Genomic DNA, 16,226 nt, shown 5'->3' with positions numbered 1-16,226 from the left:
TTGGAGTAAAAACTGGGATTGTTGTACAAACGGAACAATATAGGTAGAGATGCCGATTACAAAGAAGGCCCGCGTTTCGGGTTTTATACTCTTGACCTGTTGTAATGATGGGGCGGGGGGCGTATTTGGCAAGCATTCCGGCACGCCTGTTTTGGTTGGCTCCTTCCAGATCAGAGAGAGGAAAGGGAGCTCTTCGCTCGCCCCCTGTGTGTGCGTGAGCCTGTGTCCCGCGGCGTGGCTGGCCAGGTGCTCCCGTGATGGGGCTCTATGCTGGATACGTGGGAGATAGAGCTCCTGACTTGTAGTGACGTCTGTAAGTTATAGGCCTGGGCTGTCCAATTTAGTGGCCGCTAGCCACATGGGACTATTTGAAGTAATTAAATGAAATTCAAAATACAGTTCCTCAGGCCTGCTGGTCACGTGTCAAGTGCCCAGTAACCACACAGAGCCTGTGGCTCCCGCGTCAGCCGGTGTGGCTGATGAAAGAGCGTTCTCCTCATTGCACAGGACTCTGCCTGGCGGTGGTGTTCTCGAACTTGTTGCGCACGGCACACATCGTTGCCACGGCCCTTACCCTGACTCTCTTATCTGCTAACGGTTCTCTTCCCAGAGTCGGGGTGGGGGGGTCAGAGCTGGGTCCCCTGATTTGCAGCGCTGCGGTTTCCTCTCCGGAGCCAGCGTCAGAGTGGCGCTCGCGTGCCTTCATCACGCGTTTGAGGACGTATCGCACTCACGAGATGAAATTCGGTAGTAAATGATCTTTTGAGGCCTGAATCCCCCTGCCCATGGGTGTTACTGGATATCCCCACCCAGCTGCAGGACCCGTCAGCGGTGGAAAGTGAAGTAGGAGAAGAGAAAGGAAAGGACAGAAGTTGGTGTAGAACACAGGGCAACAGGAAAAAAGAAGGAAGGGAGGAAGATGCAGGGAGCGGGGTGCGGGGATCCAGGCCCAGCCCGGGGGTCTCCAGCCTCTCCTCGGGGTCACGTTCTGGTTGGCTCCCGGCGCCGCAGGACCATCACGCCCCAGGCTCCCCTCATTCTCCAGGCACACTCCCTGACTATCTCAACCCCTCCCCGCTTATCCCTGAGCCCCGGGCCCTTTTGTTGTTTAAAGGCTCTCGGAGTGTTGATTTTGCGTCCAACCGTGGAGAGCTGTAGTCACTTTTGCCCACTCAGAAAAGAGACTGACCTTTCCCCCTCTGGAAGACAACTAAAAAATTTAGCTTTCAGGAAGTAACCAGGAGTAAACAAGAACTCTTCTGTGATGTTCTGGAATCTTCTGTTCTCCACCCCCCCACCCACCCCCCCCCCCCACAGCTAACAACCCTGCGAGGAGCAATTCTAGAAGATGCCATACCTTCTACTGCCAGGCATGGGACCGCTCGGGGGCTACCTCTCAAAGAGGTTCTGGAGTACGTCATCCCGGAGCTGAGCATCCAGTGCCTGAGACAGGCTTCGAATTCACCCAAGGTCTCGGAGCAGCTGCTCAAGCTGGATGAACAAGGGGTGTGTACAATGCGGGCGTCTCGGTTTGGGTCCGAGTATGTGTCTGTGTTTGAAAACATTTCGGACTTTTCCCATCCATCTTTCTTTGGGGATTGTTTATTTTTAATGCACTTTTTTTTTCTCTGACTGCTCCTAGGAAACACGAAGGCTATCTAGTGTAGTACCCCTCCTGCTGAGTTGTGACCTGTGTTGTTTTTACCAAGGTTTTGGTGAAAGAGCCCATCTCATTCATGATTATTAGAGATCAGTGGTATTTTTTCCCAGGGTTTAAAAAACTCACATTGGGCCTTTCCTAAACTAACATTTGTCCTTGCCTCACTATATTTGAGGCACTGATGCTAACAGGTGGGAAATGGATAGCGTGCACTGGGGAGACTGAGGCTAAGAAGTCGTCCCTCGCCCCGGAGAAACAGTAAGACCAAGAGCACAAAGACCTCTGCAGGGCAGAGTGTGGCAGTGGATCGTGAGGAGGTTTAAGTGCAGTGAGTGCTTTGGGAAAAGAAGAAGTGACGTCTGATGGCACAGCTCCTGAAGAAGGTGGCCTTGTAGCTGGGACTTGGGTCGAATTCCAGGAGGGGGATGGGAGCAGTTGACTGCTTTGGGAACTATGATGAGTTTCTTTATAAGACAAGGGCACATCTAGGGAAGTTGTAGTTGGAAAAAAAGAAAGTATGTTGAGCTACAGCCTATAATATAAGAGCTTAAAAGCTAGGCTCAGTTTGCACATGATTCAGGAGGCAAGTAGAAGGCCATTGAAGCTTTTTGGTAGGACAAGACACAATCAGAGCTGTATTCTAGAAAGATTATCCTGCTGGAAGGGAATGAGACAGCCTGGTGAGGATAAAGGCTGATGATAGCCTGGAGTACAGTCATGGACGGTTGACATCGTCCAGGAGAGAAGTAATGTTGGACAGGATAGGGACGGTGGCCCAAACGGTGGAAAGAGGTCTTTTAAGAGTCAGATACGAGATAACTCATAGCGGGAACCTAAGAGGGAGGCACCCCAGTGTATGCAACTTACTTCAAATGAGCAAATTTGCTGTTAAATGTCTGCTTTTAAAAAACCCAAAAAGACACTATTCATGTATCTTTCCAGAATTTTCTAAGGAAGTTTCCTTTGCCTGTTTTAGGGAGAATAGGAGGTTGACCTAGTAACACCAGTGTGGTAGATTGATGGTTTTTGATACTCGGATGGCAGAGTTCTCAAAGTGATGAAGTAGTAATTTGTCTAAGACATTAACGCTGCGTGATTAGCCAAAGGAAGAGGGCACCCTGACACTCAGAGGGAATAGTCCTGCGATCTGTCTGTCTCAAGAAGGAAGGCTGACATACTAACCAGAGCTCTCCCCTAGAGCAGTTGACCTGTAAGACTGTGTGGTACCCAGGACAGCTGGATCATGGTCGTGACTGGTAAGGTAAATGTGCGAGATGTCCGCGAAGTGGGCGAGGAGAAACCCGCTATCAGGGAGGGTAGGAAGGACGTGTTGGTGTTGGTCCAGTTACTCTAGGAGCAAACAGTCTTGAGGAAAAGAACCACACTTATTTTCCTATCTTATGGTCATGCTTATTTTTCTATTTCTAGTCACGGGAGAATGTGGTAGTTCTGTGTCCCTTCATGTTGCTAGAATGTATCGTTCCCCTCTAAAATCTATGGCTGGACTTGCTGTTTGGCGTGGTGGCTGAGGTAGCTGGTCCCCTCAGGCTGCTGTGGAAAATCCCACAGATGGCCCCTGGTCCGCAGGTCTGCACCCCAACGCCCTCAGGGCCCCAGAGATAGCACAGCAGCGACCACTGACTGTCCCCTCCCGAAACGAAGCAAGGACTTGGGATGTCCAGTGAGCAGAATAGGCCCAGAAGCTATGCCAGGCAATATATATATATATATATATTTTTTTTAAATCAAGAGTTTAAATGCTTTTAAATGAACACATTTTTTTACAGTCTGATGTCAAAGTCAATGCTTTGAAAATCGGGTGCTGCTTTTAAGCGAACCGGTGCATCGTTTACTCTAGTTGAATTTCGTGTGGCTTTTCTTTGGCAGGTGTGTTTGTTCGACTCTGGTCTGCTTTCCTGGTGGTGTGCCGCGTGGCCTTGTCACGTCCCCATACCTCCTGATGGTGTCTGACTCCCCTATGACATGAGGAAGAGATACCGTTTATCTTCGTCCCGAAGAGAAATGGGGTGGCTTTTTTTTTTCTTTTTTTTCTTTTTTAAACATGCTCATTTTTAAAGGATCCTTAAAAGTTGCCACTAAGCTTTAAGAGTGTTTAAGACTGCGTTTCAGATAGTGCTCTTTTCTTTCAGCTTCTTACTAGCAAATCTGCACAGGAATGGGCTGGGCCAGTTTTCGTGTACTGTTCCTAGGGGGTTTTAATCTTGGGGAAGAAAAAAATACTGCAAGGATATATTTTCATGTGCTGCTTCCTTGGGGTCTGTAGCTGCCCGGGTCCAACCTGGTCACTGAGTACATCTGCTGTCCGGGACGTAGGTTCGTAGCAAGGGCTTCATTAGATACTCAGATCACGCGTCCCATTCTTTTAGTTCGTTCTCTAAGTCCATGCATCCCATTCTTTAAGTTTTGAGCAGAAAGACTCCCTTCCGTGGAGAATGACAAGGGAAGTCATTATTAAGTGAGACTCTGAAACTTTTGTTACTTTATCTATAAAAATTCGCCTCTCAACCTCTCAAAAATACCCTTTTTCCTGTTTTTAAAGACTCTCCTAATTTATAGCATAAATAACTTTATACCATTATTTAGGTTGACATTTAAAAAAATCAGATAAATTGTGGCCACTCGCTCTGAGAATATCATGGCGTCTTTGGCAGAGTGATTAATTTGTTCTCAGGCCCGCTTTCCTCTTATCCCCCCTCCCCCTGGGTAAATACGTCTGCTTGCATACCAGGCTTGCTTTGGGTGAAGTCACGCAGGTCTGAAGAGATGATCTAAGTAAACAAGACTGTGTGCTTACCAGGAACAGACCGAGTCCAGAGAAAGCACTAGAAGGAAGGGCCTCCCTGCACACTCCGGTTTATTTGCAAGGCATTTCTGGGGCTTTGTTGTTTTTGTCACCGTCACTTAAATTTAAATTTCCTTGTTGATGAGTATAAGGCTTCTGCCCTTGGGAATGGATCAGTCAGTTGTCATCCGATCCCAGGAAGCCAAAGAGACCTGGTGTGTTGGGTTTTCTGTCTGAACGGCCTGTCTGTATGTCCAGCTCTCAGCACTGATGCAGTTTGCAATTTCAACAAGTGGGTATTTCTGGTTTCTGACAGTGCTGATGCCCAAGAACCTGGCCAACTCCCCCAGGACTGTGGGACTGGCTGTGGTTCAGAGCAGTTAACCCAAGGTCAGGGGGAAGGGTAAGCGATCAGGGGGTGGCCTGAGGTCTGGAGGGCTTGGAGACAAACCCTGTTCTGAGAGAATTGGGAGTTTTAGTACTTGGGAGCTGGGGTCTCCCCTTTGTTTTGTGCCCCAGTTAACTGTGGGGTGTGCTTCTAGCTTTGTGATACAGTGCAGGAGGAGTAATGGTTGATATTAGGTTCTAGTTGTTTTCATGAGGTTTGTAAGAGAATCAAGTCAGAGAATTCTCTTCCCAGTGTTTCATTCTGTTAGTTTTAGCGGAATGGCAGCCATCGTAGCAAGCAAACCCCAGTTGCTAGCTCTGAGACCCTAGAGATCGTTCCGTTTTGTGGTCTCCTCCCAGTAAACGTGTGTGATGCTCACGACATGCCGTGCACCTGCCACAGGACATTGTCACTGCAGCAGCGCTCTGATGGCTGTCATGAACACGTAGGGGCTTTGAAATCTGTTGGAGCCACATCCCCTAATTTTCATGGGCCTGGGGGCCTTTTGGAGGGAACACAGATCCTGTCCACACTCGCGGTCTAACTCCGGCTGCTTTGTCCGATGGCTGGCAAGAAGGGTGTAGAGTGGACAGCACCACAGGAAGCAAAGTAGGCCTGGGGGAGTCCAGTTCTCTGGGTGTTTGGCCTTTGCCTGAACAAGAGTCCACTAGGAATGTCAAGTCCAGAAAGCTCAGGAATCACACAGAGAATTTGTGCCTATCCGGTGAGCGCTCTGCTTAATGGGCAGGATGCCATATTGGCCCAAACTGTGCAGCTCCATATAGCTTTGCTGCAGGCCTCTTCCCATAGGCGTGGATGTGGAAAGAGAAAGGGTGCTCCCGCTGGAGATACCAGGGCAGACCAGGGCAGGCTGCAGAAGCGGCCAGGGGGCGTTGGCGGACTCGGTGGCCAGATGGCATTGACGCGTGGGGCGCTGACAGGAGCCCTGGCGTGAGCAGCAGGTGGAGGAGGAGAGGGCAGGCGGGCTGGATGGCGCTCCAGGGACGTGGATGACAGCGTGGCAGTCTGTGGGTGCAGGCAAGGTGGTGGGTGCCAGGCTGCGCGGGCATGCGGGCCCGTGGGACGCTGAGCTTACGTGTGCCACCGCCAACCAGTCCACGGCCTCTCCGGAGGGCCCTCATTTCGGCGCGGGCTGAAAGGCGGGAGACAGTTGAAATCCTCTTCTAACGGCCGAGGAGTCACCGAGCTAACCTGATATCTGCGATGGGAAGGCCGCGTTAGAGGATCAGTATGGATCCCGACAGTTACTGAGATCACCCACATCTGCGGGGATAATTGCTAGTCCTCTGTTTCCCGAGTGGCTTTAACATCCTGAAATGTCTTCTGAGTCACTCCGGAACAATGAGTGTTTATAATGAAGTAATATTGGGCACTTTTATTACACTCCATATTTTTTCTAGATGATGGTCTCATTGCAGTAAATTGGGTTTCTCATTTATTTGGAGAGTCGAGTTCATCAGACACGTTTTTTTCCTCAGTCTCTGGACGAATGGAAGAGTTTCTCTACTTAACCCTCCCAAAGAACTAGTTCAATAGAATTCATCATACTAGCTATCAGGTAGTTCGCGACAGCAGCTGTCCCCACACTTGGGGCATGAATCATTGTCTTCACCGTGCAGCTGAAGGTCGTAGGGTCTGACAGGAGCCCAGGCCTGTGCGCTGTCCGCCACACTGTGGGGTCCGTCGCCATCAGAGCTCATGCAGTCAGGTTGCGAACAGATGATGCTTCCCCATATCCTCCCACCAACCCCCAATAACACTTGGTCCAGGTTGATGACGTTCAGAATGCAGGGGTAGCTGGCTTTCTGTTCGACTGTAGATGTATCCTAACGTTTACCAAAATGCTTCCTCCAGTGGGCCTGGATGGCCCGGGCAGGTGGCTTCCTCCCTTTCTCGGATCGTACGTTGTCATTAGGTAACGCAGATAAGACAGCTCTCGTCGCTCTGCCGCTCGAGGGACATGAACATTGTTCTGCCTTATTTTGTTGGTAGTCAGCTATGAATTCTGATTAAAGGCTCGATTTTATGGCTTGATAATGAAAGCAAACAGTGTTATGGATTGATGCCTTTAGGAGATCGGTGATGTCTGATGATCTGTCAGTTTTTGGGGGCTCGGATTGCTGGTGGTGAGATTAAGTGCCCTGATTCCAGGAGGGAGAAGTAGTTTCTCTTTGGAAACAGGAGGAAAGCTGCACAGCTGGATCCAGTGTCTCCCCGGCCCTGGGAGAAAGCAGCCCGGTGACTTCCAGCGCGATAAGAGATTGATTGTGAGTTAGAATTACGGCAGGAGCTCTTCAGCGGCTCTTAAAATTCTTTATGGTCTGTTGTGTGTTTAGCAGATGGTTTCTTTGCAGGACTGTCAGAAATACAGAAACGACTGTAATTTTATAGCCAAAGTCACTTTCATGGACACGAAACGTCGTTCCGTGTTACACACAGATCCCAGTTCCCCCGGGGGTTCCTCCCCTACCGGACCTTCGTTCGATTTGTTTGTTCGTTACCGTCTTTCATATTTTCGCGAATGTTCGAAGAACAACAGCAAAAGCGTCAGGAACTAGAGAGGGAAAAACTTAAAAGTTTGTGGCTTTGTTTTTCCTTCTGACTTGGAAGAGGACTGTCTATACCGCACGGAAGGTGTAAGATTACGAACTTCCATGGCTGTATTTTTAAGTAGATAGCCAAGGCTGTCTGTCCGTCCTGGAAACCTGATGGATCCTACGCGGCATGGCTATCCATTTTGTTTCTTAGGGTTTCTGCCATGTCCCCCACCGTATATGGGGGTTTCTGGGTTTGTTAGTTATCTGTAACATTTCGCGCAATGACAGTCGCTTCCTCTTTTGCTCATTTGCTTATGGTAATTGTCCAGGCATGCATACTGTTTTAATTTTACTGGAAGCTAGCTTGTCTGATACTCTTTGCCAAGTAATTCTATTTCTCCCCCATTTCAGCTGAGCTTTCAGCACAAGATCGGGATCCTTTATTGCAAAGCAGGCCAGAGCACAGAGGAGGAGATGTATAACAATGAGACGGCGGGACTAGCTTTTGAAGAATTCCTTGATCTTCTGGGCCAGCGAGTCCGGCTGAAAGGATTTACCAAATACCGAGCTCAGCTGGACAATAAAAGTAAGCTTCGTATTTGTGCATGCATGCAAGTTTAATTCTCTAAAGGTAGGCACACCACATAAATCTGAGTGAGCGAGCACCTCCCCTCCCCCACCCCGTTCTTGACCCCGGCAGCAGCCTCGCCAGGCTCACTTGGGATCGAGTTGAAATTTCCTCAGGTGAGCAAAGGCAGCACATTTCTCAAGAGGTGTGTGTTTCACAGAAGCTCAAAAGGTCAGTTCCTTTTCTGTAACGCCAGCGGAGAGATTCCCCAGTGTTTCGTGAAGAATCTTTTAATATCCCCTTCTTCCTCTTGGCCTCACCTCTGCTCTCACACCCGTGTGCCGATGTACCAAGGACGAGACTGCATTCGTTTCTAAAAGACAGAATATTAGCGCCTTCGCTCACACCACGGTCTCTGCCTCGTTCTGTTCATTTCTGGTTTCACGGTGTTAACTGGGGAGTGGAGACAGTGGCTGGCTGTTTGCCCGTGACCTTACCCAGGCCCCCTTGAGCGGGGCACACACTTGCTCTAAAGTCCGGATTTAAAACACAGGCTCAGCACGCCCCCGTGATGTGCGGATTTCCGTCGTATCTTTATTTGGAGAATCCTATCCCTTCTGGTCCTCATTAAGTCTAAATATTTTATCTTTGTCTTCGTGCTGTTAGATCTCATAGCTATCAGTATCTGAAACATTCCGGGCAGAGTAACTCTGTGTATTTTGGGAAATACTCCTATTATCAAGCAGTCATCTGTGTCCTCTTCTAATCAAAGGGGAGCGGATAGATCCTACAGTTGGAGGAAGTGGGAAGGCAGGTGGCCCACTCCCAGCCGGGGTGGTGAAGTGTGAACTTCTTGCCCATGAGAGCGTCTGTGTGAGGCCATCTGAGGGCCCGTGGCTCCATATCCCTGGCGTCCTTCAACTTGGGACCCTCATCCACACTTGCCTACATCAGGGTGGGGCCCGGTCTTTCTGTGCCTGTCAATCAGATCTGGGTTTCTTTTTAATCTCTTTGTGAAGGTTACAGTTCGAACACAGCTCATCAGATCTGGAGACAGTGTCACCTCATAGGTGGGCCCCTGCGTGTCCTACACACACGCCAGGGTTGGAATCTTGACTCTTATATTGGGTGTATGTTCCTCTTGCCTCGGAGCTGTAAAGATTAGGGAATAACTTGTGACCCCCACTCTAGGTATCCACATATGAGACCTTTTCTGATGTTTCTTCCTTTTTCTTTGCAAGCTCCCTTGGGGGTGTGGGCATGCCGCCCTTAGGGACAGCCTTCCCGAACACCACTGCTGGCACGGAGTCATTATTATGCGTGCCTGTCGTCTGTCTGCGGTGGGGTGGATTGAGGAAACGTAAGAACTTGCGATCTGTACGTTCCGTAACACTGCAACACAGATAATATAAGTACTGCCCTACGTGGGAGCATTGCCATCAGCTTTGAATTTTTATGACCCGGGAGATACATGTCTCTGATCCATTACAAATGCCATACTAAGCCCCTTCGCTCAAGGAAATGATAACCTGAGGACGGGATTTCGACACCTTGATTCTCATCATCAACAAATCTGAGTTGTTTTTATGAGCAAGGCGAGGTGGTCTGCGAGACGTCTGAGACACCGCTGTAGTAGATGGGAGGGTTCCGAGAATTCTGTTTCATGAAATGCTCAAATGAAATTATGTCTTTTTTTTTTTTTAAGATTTTATCTATTTATTGACAGAGAGAGAGAGAAATCACAAGTAGGCAGAGAGGGGGGTAGCGAGAGAGGGGGAAGCAGGCTCCCCGCTGAGCAGAGAACCCGATGTGGGACTCGGTCCCAGAAACCTGAGATCATGACCTGAGCCGAAGGCAGAGGCTTAACCCACTGAGCCACCCAGGTGCCCCAAATTATGTCTTTACTAGAACACACACACACACACACACACACACACACAATCGTCCTTCTTAAATTCAGGACAGTGGTATGGTAGTTCTTACTCCGTCCTCCCACCGGACCTTGGTCGAATCTGAGCCCTAGGGAAAATGTACAGTGTCTGGGATGTCTCTTCTGGCTTGAAAATGGGTTCTTTCTGTCTTAGATACAAAGTGAAATGAAGCCAGAACAGAGGAAGTCAGGAAGCACTAAGACCACTGGATGGCTCACCAGAGAGGACTTACAGACCCCAGGCCAAACACAGCCCCTCTCGGGTCTGCGTGCAGAGGTGACAGAACTGGGGACTTCCGTGATGGCCTGAGTCTCTTTGCCCATAGAAATATTTGCAGCAGACCCTTGAACAAGTCTGTCAGTTCAACTTCTCCATTACCATATTGACATTTGAGATGAAAACGTTCAGAATATTTAATTTCAGAAACCCATCTTGTAGTACGGGTTGGGATAGACAAATTAGGACCGTATTATTTTTAAAGTGTTTTCTCTCTACAGCAGCGCCTGGGTGGCTCAGTCGGTTCAGCGTCTGCCTTTGGCTCAGGTCATAATTTTAGGGTCCTGGGATCGAGTCCCGCATCATCGAGCTCTGCTCAGCAGGGAGTTTGCTTCTCCCTCTCACTCTTCCTCTGTGCTCTCTCTCTCTCTCTCAAATAAATAAATTTTTAGGGGAAAAAAAAAAGGTGTTTCTCCCCAAAATGCATCTTTCTTCTTTCACTGCAATTTCCCGAAGCTGAAACCTGTTGACTACCCTATTAGCTGTCTATAAGGATTTCTCTCACTGAATTCTAACCGGCCAATAGCAGGCTGTTGGGACGAGAACTGCTGAATGTGCTGGGTCATTTCAGCCCCTGACCTTCATGTTGTTATTAACGAGTCAGTTCTTTGTGAAAGAAGATGATCATTATTCCCTTCCAAAGCCACACTCTCTGTCTCCATCCGAGACATTTGAAATAGACCATTACTTTCCAAGAAGCCCTTCAAAAAATAAGAAATATGTACTTAATACATAGTTAAAAGAGATAATTGCTTTGTTTGGGCACTGGTTAATATACAGCTTATCGGATGAATATCCTCTCTTACCATCTGCAGGTTGATTTGTTAATATCTGCATGTAAACATTTTAAGTACTTCCCTTTTTTATTAAATTGTCTGCTATGAATACCTTTTCAGAATCTGCAAAACTGCATGTTGGATTTTCTTTCTAGAAAATTTTCAGGACCGTTTCTGATTCAGAATGAATATTCAAAAGAAAAATTGTAGGATTCATAAGGAAAATAATAAAGGCCCATGAAGGCTAAATGTTGTAATGTTTTTAAAGTAAAATTAAAATATTTAGATTTAAAAATGAGGGGCATCCGGGTGGCTCAGTCAGTGAAGCATCCAACTCTTGAGCTCAGCTCAGGTCTTGATCTCAGGGTCGAGAGTTCAAGCCCCACACTGGGCTCCATGCTGGGTATAGAACTTACTTAGGAAAAAAAAAAAAAACTTAGGGCACCTGGGTGGCTCAGTGGGTTAAGCCTCTGCCTTCAGCTCAGGTCATGATCTCAGGGTCCTGGGATCCAGCCCTGCATCGGGCTCTCTGCTCAGCAGGGAGCCTGCTTCCCCCTCTCTCTGCCTGCCTCTCTGCCTACTTGTGATCTCTCTCTCTATCACATAAATAAAATCTTAAAAAAAAAAAAAAGTAAACCCAAGATGATTACTTAGAGTTTCCCCAACAAACACAATGGAATGAATTTGGTTTTAAATTTGGTTTTAAAATGACCAGATTGTTTCTTGTTAAAAAGTAGACAAACTTATATGTGGGTCAAAGCCGGAGAAAGGCAGTCCTGAATTCTGCTCACATCCTACTTTCTATGCATCTTTTTGCCTTTATTTATCCATATGCAAAGTGGTTCAAAATTCCACCCTAAGATTATCATGTAAGTGTTTTATAATCACAGTGTTGGTTCAGGTGCCTGAAACTCTCAGTCTCGGGTAATCTGTTGATAATACAGATGGATTTTGAATTTGCAAAGAATCATTTTGCTTTTCAGAAGGTGAATAGCTGTGTGATTGAGAGGGGTTCAGATGTCATAGTTTTAAACATGTGTCAGCACATAATATACAGTAAGAGATCACCTTCATTCTTAATCATCTGACTGCACCATTGCATTGCCTGCTGCAAAGAGAAGAAAATTAATTACATCGTTCAGGGAAAGAAGTCTTGAACGTTATTTGTTCTCATTTCCATATTAAGTCAGTCCTGTTCCGTGTTGTTGAGTTCTGGAAGATCGGGTGCCCGAGAATCTCCTCGGAGTTAACTGTAAACACGCACACAAGAACGGGGCAAGGAGAGCTGCTGGTTAGCTCATACCCTTCAAATAAGGGCACCCACACCTGCCCCCAGCTGTACCTCTGGCTTCTGGCCTCCTCTGCTCACCCGTGCTCCGTCCCATCCATGGCAGGTCCTCGAAGTCAGTATGGCAAAAGCGAGCATGTTGAGGGAAGGGCAGGGGGAGGCACAGGGGGAGAGAGCAGATGAGGAGACACCGGAGCATTCAGGCCACAGATGTGGGTTGGAAAGTGGCTGGAAGACTGCACAGCGAGAGAGCAGAGTGGCACCAAGACACACCGGTGGCCGATAGTGGGGTGGTCTGTCGTTGGCTAATGAATTGCCTTCGGAAGAACAACCTTGCGAGGATCACGTTGCTAACTTCTGCAGTTGCCTCACTTGTTTTTGTCCCCCGCCTCTGCTTTCAGCTGATTCTACAGGAACTCACTCCCTCTACACCACATACAAAGACTATGAAGTCATGTTCCACGTGTCCACCATGCTGCCCTACATGCCCAACAACAGACAGCAGGTGAGTCCTCCCTCCACCCTCCAGATCGGAGCTCAGCCCGCCGATGGGCTTCGTGCCCTTAGAATTGGCAAAGCATCATTGGGATTTTCTTCTTTTTTTTCTTCAGTGGCGTGAATAATTTTGGACTCTTTTTCATCATTTGGAAGTAGTTGGCCTTTAAAAGGGAGTATTTCTGCATAGTTGTATTGCAGTTTTTCTTTATAAAACTCGGAAACTCTTCCCCACGCACCTTTTGCTTGCTAGGCAAAATCTTAATGGAAACCGATGTCCACTGTGTTCATTATAAATAAGCCAGCGAGGTAGGCTGAGCTCAGGTTTCTGAGTGCAGGTGGGTGACTTATTTATAGAAAATACTGTAAGAACGGATCTTATAACTTATTCGTGGCATGATTCAGTTTCAGTGAGTCGATTGTATTTGGGTTAAATCAGGAGTTGAAACAAAGTTTGTTTCCATGTCTAGGAACTTTAGCTCTGACGTCATTTAACTGCACTCTTTGGCTGTAAAAATACATTAGCACACCAGGGACTGCCTAGAAGTTGCTTGGTAAGAATTTGTTGAATGAAGGGCACGTGGGTGGCTCACTTGGTTGGGCGTCTGCCTTCAGCTCAGGTCGTGATCTCAGGATCCTGGGATCGAGCCCCGTGTCAGGCTCCGCGCTCAGCAAGGAGTCTGCTTCTCCCTCTGCCCACTCGTGTCCCCTCTCTCTCTGTCTCACGTAAACAAATTCTTTTAAAAAAGAAGAACTTGTTGAATGAGTGAAGCTTAATCACAACGGAGTATTTTTCTTCTCTCTTTTTTTGAGTGCTCATGCAATTTACGAAGGTGGTCATAACACACCTCTGGCAAAGAAACCACTTACCCTGCTGCCGTCACGAATTATGAGAACCGCCTGTGACCCTCCAACCGGATGAGCCCAGCTCCTCACAGTAGCGACAGCACCTCTTTCCTTTTCCCTCCTCCTTGCCAGCTGGGTTTTCTGACCGTTTATCTGATGCTTAAGCTCTGTCCCTTGTCCTGCCTGAATGGTCTGCAGTGTTTTCTAATAATCAGATTTCTTCCCCCTACAGTCAGAAAATCTACCTTTTGATCACATATCTGTGTGGGTTTTTTTTCTTTTTTTTAAAGATTTTTATTTATTTGAGAGAGAGAGAGCGTGTGTGTGTGTTTGCACACACGAGCGGTGGGGGAGGGGCAGAGGGACGAGCAGGGTCCGCACTGAGCAGGGAGCCCGATGCAGGACTATCCCTGGACACTGAGATCATGACTGAGCCGCAGGCAGACGCTTATATGAACCACCCAGGCACCCGTACATCTGTATGCTTGTTAAGACTTAAGAGTTACAGTTACTAGATCCCGTGCATGTATTTAAATATTTTAACCTAAAGGATTTCTAGCTCTTAAAAACAAATTTACTTTGAAGAATGTCAAACAGATTCACTCGCTTTTAAGAAGCTTAATTTAGACCAGTGCTGTTGTCTCGCAGATACTCGAGAATCATTCCGTAGTTAGACTCTGTGTGAGTCGTTGCTCAGAAAACTGATAGGGCTTACTTCGGCCAAGAAATCTGTCTGTACTTTAGCAGAAGTAAGAGCCAGTGCCTTTTGACCCCAGTCATCGAGTGTTCAAACCACAAAGCCCTTTCAGCTCCCTAATTACTTGAACCATTGGACTCCAAGCTGGATGGGCCCCCATCATTTCCCATATGGCAGCCTCTGGGATTCTGACGTCTGCTGGGCTTGGCTCTTAGCAGAACTCAAACCAGGCTTTCCCTGCCTCCTTTCGGTTGCATGGTAATTAAAAACTGTGGGTTTGTGAGTTCTCTGTACCTGACTTTTTTTTTCTTCCCCCACTGAAACTCTCCTTAAAGTCCTACACACAAAGAAGTAGATGGACAGATGGTGGTTGGGGAGTAGGCTATGGATGGGTGTTTTAAACTTCCCAAATTGGAAATATATACCTTGTAAATTGATTCTACACATTACAGACTCTGTAGCTTTAAGACTTACTTGGTTACCTCTCGGTGGTTGTTTTTGAAAACTTGAGTGAGAATCCATGACATTGAGTAAGTTTTGCTGATGGATTAGAGGTAGAAAACTGTAAAATCGTTTGTTTTGCTTTTCTAATGAGTATGCTTATTGTGCCCGGAATATATATGATCCTGCATATGGTCCATTGGGAAACCTATGTTTAAAACACTGTGTGGGCAAGTATTCATGATATAAAGGGGGGGTAAGGAGTGGAAATAGGAGTCAGTGGGCATAATCTGAACTTGCCACAGCCGGTCACTTGCCTTGTACCTTTGGGTAAGATCTTAGCCTCTCAAGAAACTGGATTAATTATATAATGCAGACCTGGTTCAGACGGCCAGCAGTGGCTACCTAGAAAACTGTGTTAAGAAGGATTCTGGAGCTGCACCTGGGGTCAGAGTAAAAGAAAATGCTGGATTATAGAGAACTTTCTACAGGTTTGGCGGCGGGTAGACGTGGCACACGTGATACTTGAACTAGACAATTCATAGCATGTCGCTCTTTGTGTCTGATGTCTGCGATTCTAGGGCCCTCCCTGAGGCTTCCTGCTTCCAGGTGGAAAATTGGCTTCAATAGAAAAATGTAGTTGTGAACAGAGCAAGAATTCTGGAGCCACACGATCTGGATTTGAATCCCAGCTACCAGTTTTGTGACCTTGGGCACAATTTTCCGTGCCTTAGTTTATCCCTGAATGCAGGGACTTTCATCTCGTTTCTTCATCAAGGTGTCCCTGTGCACCCTGAATGCTACCCTGAGCACGGTAGTCAAGCAGTAAACATTTGTCCAAGGAAAAATGAACCTTTCGTAGATGGTGGCTAGAATTAGTATATGTGCTGCCGAAGCGAGCACAATGGTGGCTAGAATTAGATGAGCTAATACGTATAAGGCACTTAATGGTGCCTGACACAGAGCGTGCTCAGTAAGTTCCAGCTGCAGTTACGGTTTCATCATTTATTAGATATAAAGTGCAAGCTTTTTAAATGACTTAATTTGCCTTTCATTTTCCTGTTCCCAATCCTAGAGCTCTGGTATGAGAAACTAAGGTCTATATAGGTAAGACATTAAGGGGCTAATTTATCATAAATTCACAAAATTATCTTTATTTCGGCATTTAATATTTTGCTAATCCTGGGTTGTTACCAGAATATTCTGTTTGTAGATAAATGTTGCCACTGCGCAATCTTCAAACACATACTCTCCAAATTTGTTACAGGTTGTACTGGCCCTTTCGTCCTCTCCCACCTGCCCCACCCATGCCCGCACATTATCTCAGTACCAGGGGTAGAAATGTCTGAAATGACCAGCTGGGCTCCTGAGTGCAGTTTGAGGCCACTGAACTTAGCAAAGTTCTCTGGCCTATACATGAACGGTGCCTGTAACTTTGGCCTCATTAGCACCATGGTATCTGTGACTATTTAACTGGTCCAGACTCGTCCACATCAGAT

At 47.2% G+C, this 16,226-nt stretch overlaps 1 protein-coding gene across 1 annotated transcript in view; it reads left to right on the top strand.

Annotated features, from left to right (window-relative positions):
* Positions 1–16,226, top strand: part of SIPA1L2 (signal induced proliferation associated 1 like 2) — a gene marked incomplete at its 5' end in the record, with an annotated part of 105,459 nt that overhangs the window by 18,623 nt on the left and 70,610 nt on the right. The window contains 3 exons of the mRNA XM_080823479.1: positions 1,318–1,506; positions 7,821–7,995; positions 12,650–12,753. Of these exons, the coding sequence (XP_080679605.1) occupies positions 1,318–1,506; positions 7,821–7,995; positions 12,650–12,753 (468 nt within the window). The remainder of the gene's footprint in view (positions 1–1,317; positions 1,507–7,820; positions 7,996–12,649; positions 12,754–16,226) is intronic.

The sequence above is a fragment of the Martes martes genome (genome assembly GCF_963455335.1).
Source record: "Martes martes genome assembly, chromosome: 14".
Classification (NCBI taxonomy): domain Eukaryota; kingdom Metazoa; phylum Chordata; class Mammalia; order Carnivora; family Mustelidae; genus Martes; species Martes martes.
This window is presented reverse-complemented; position numbering and strand designations above follow the sequence as displayed.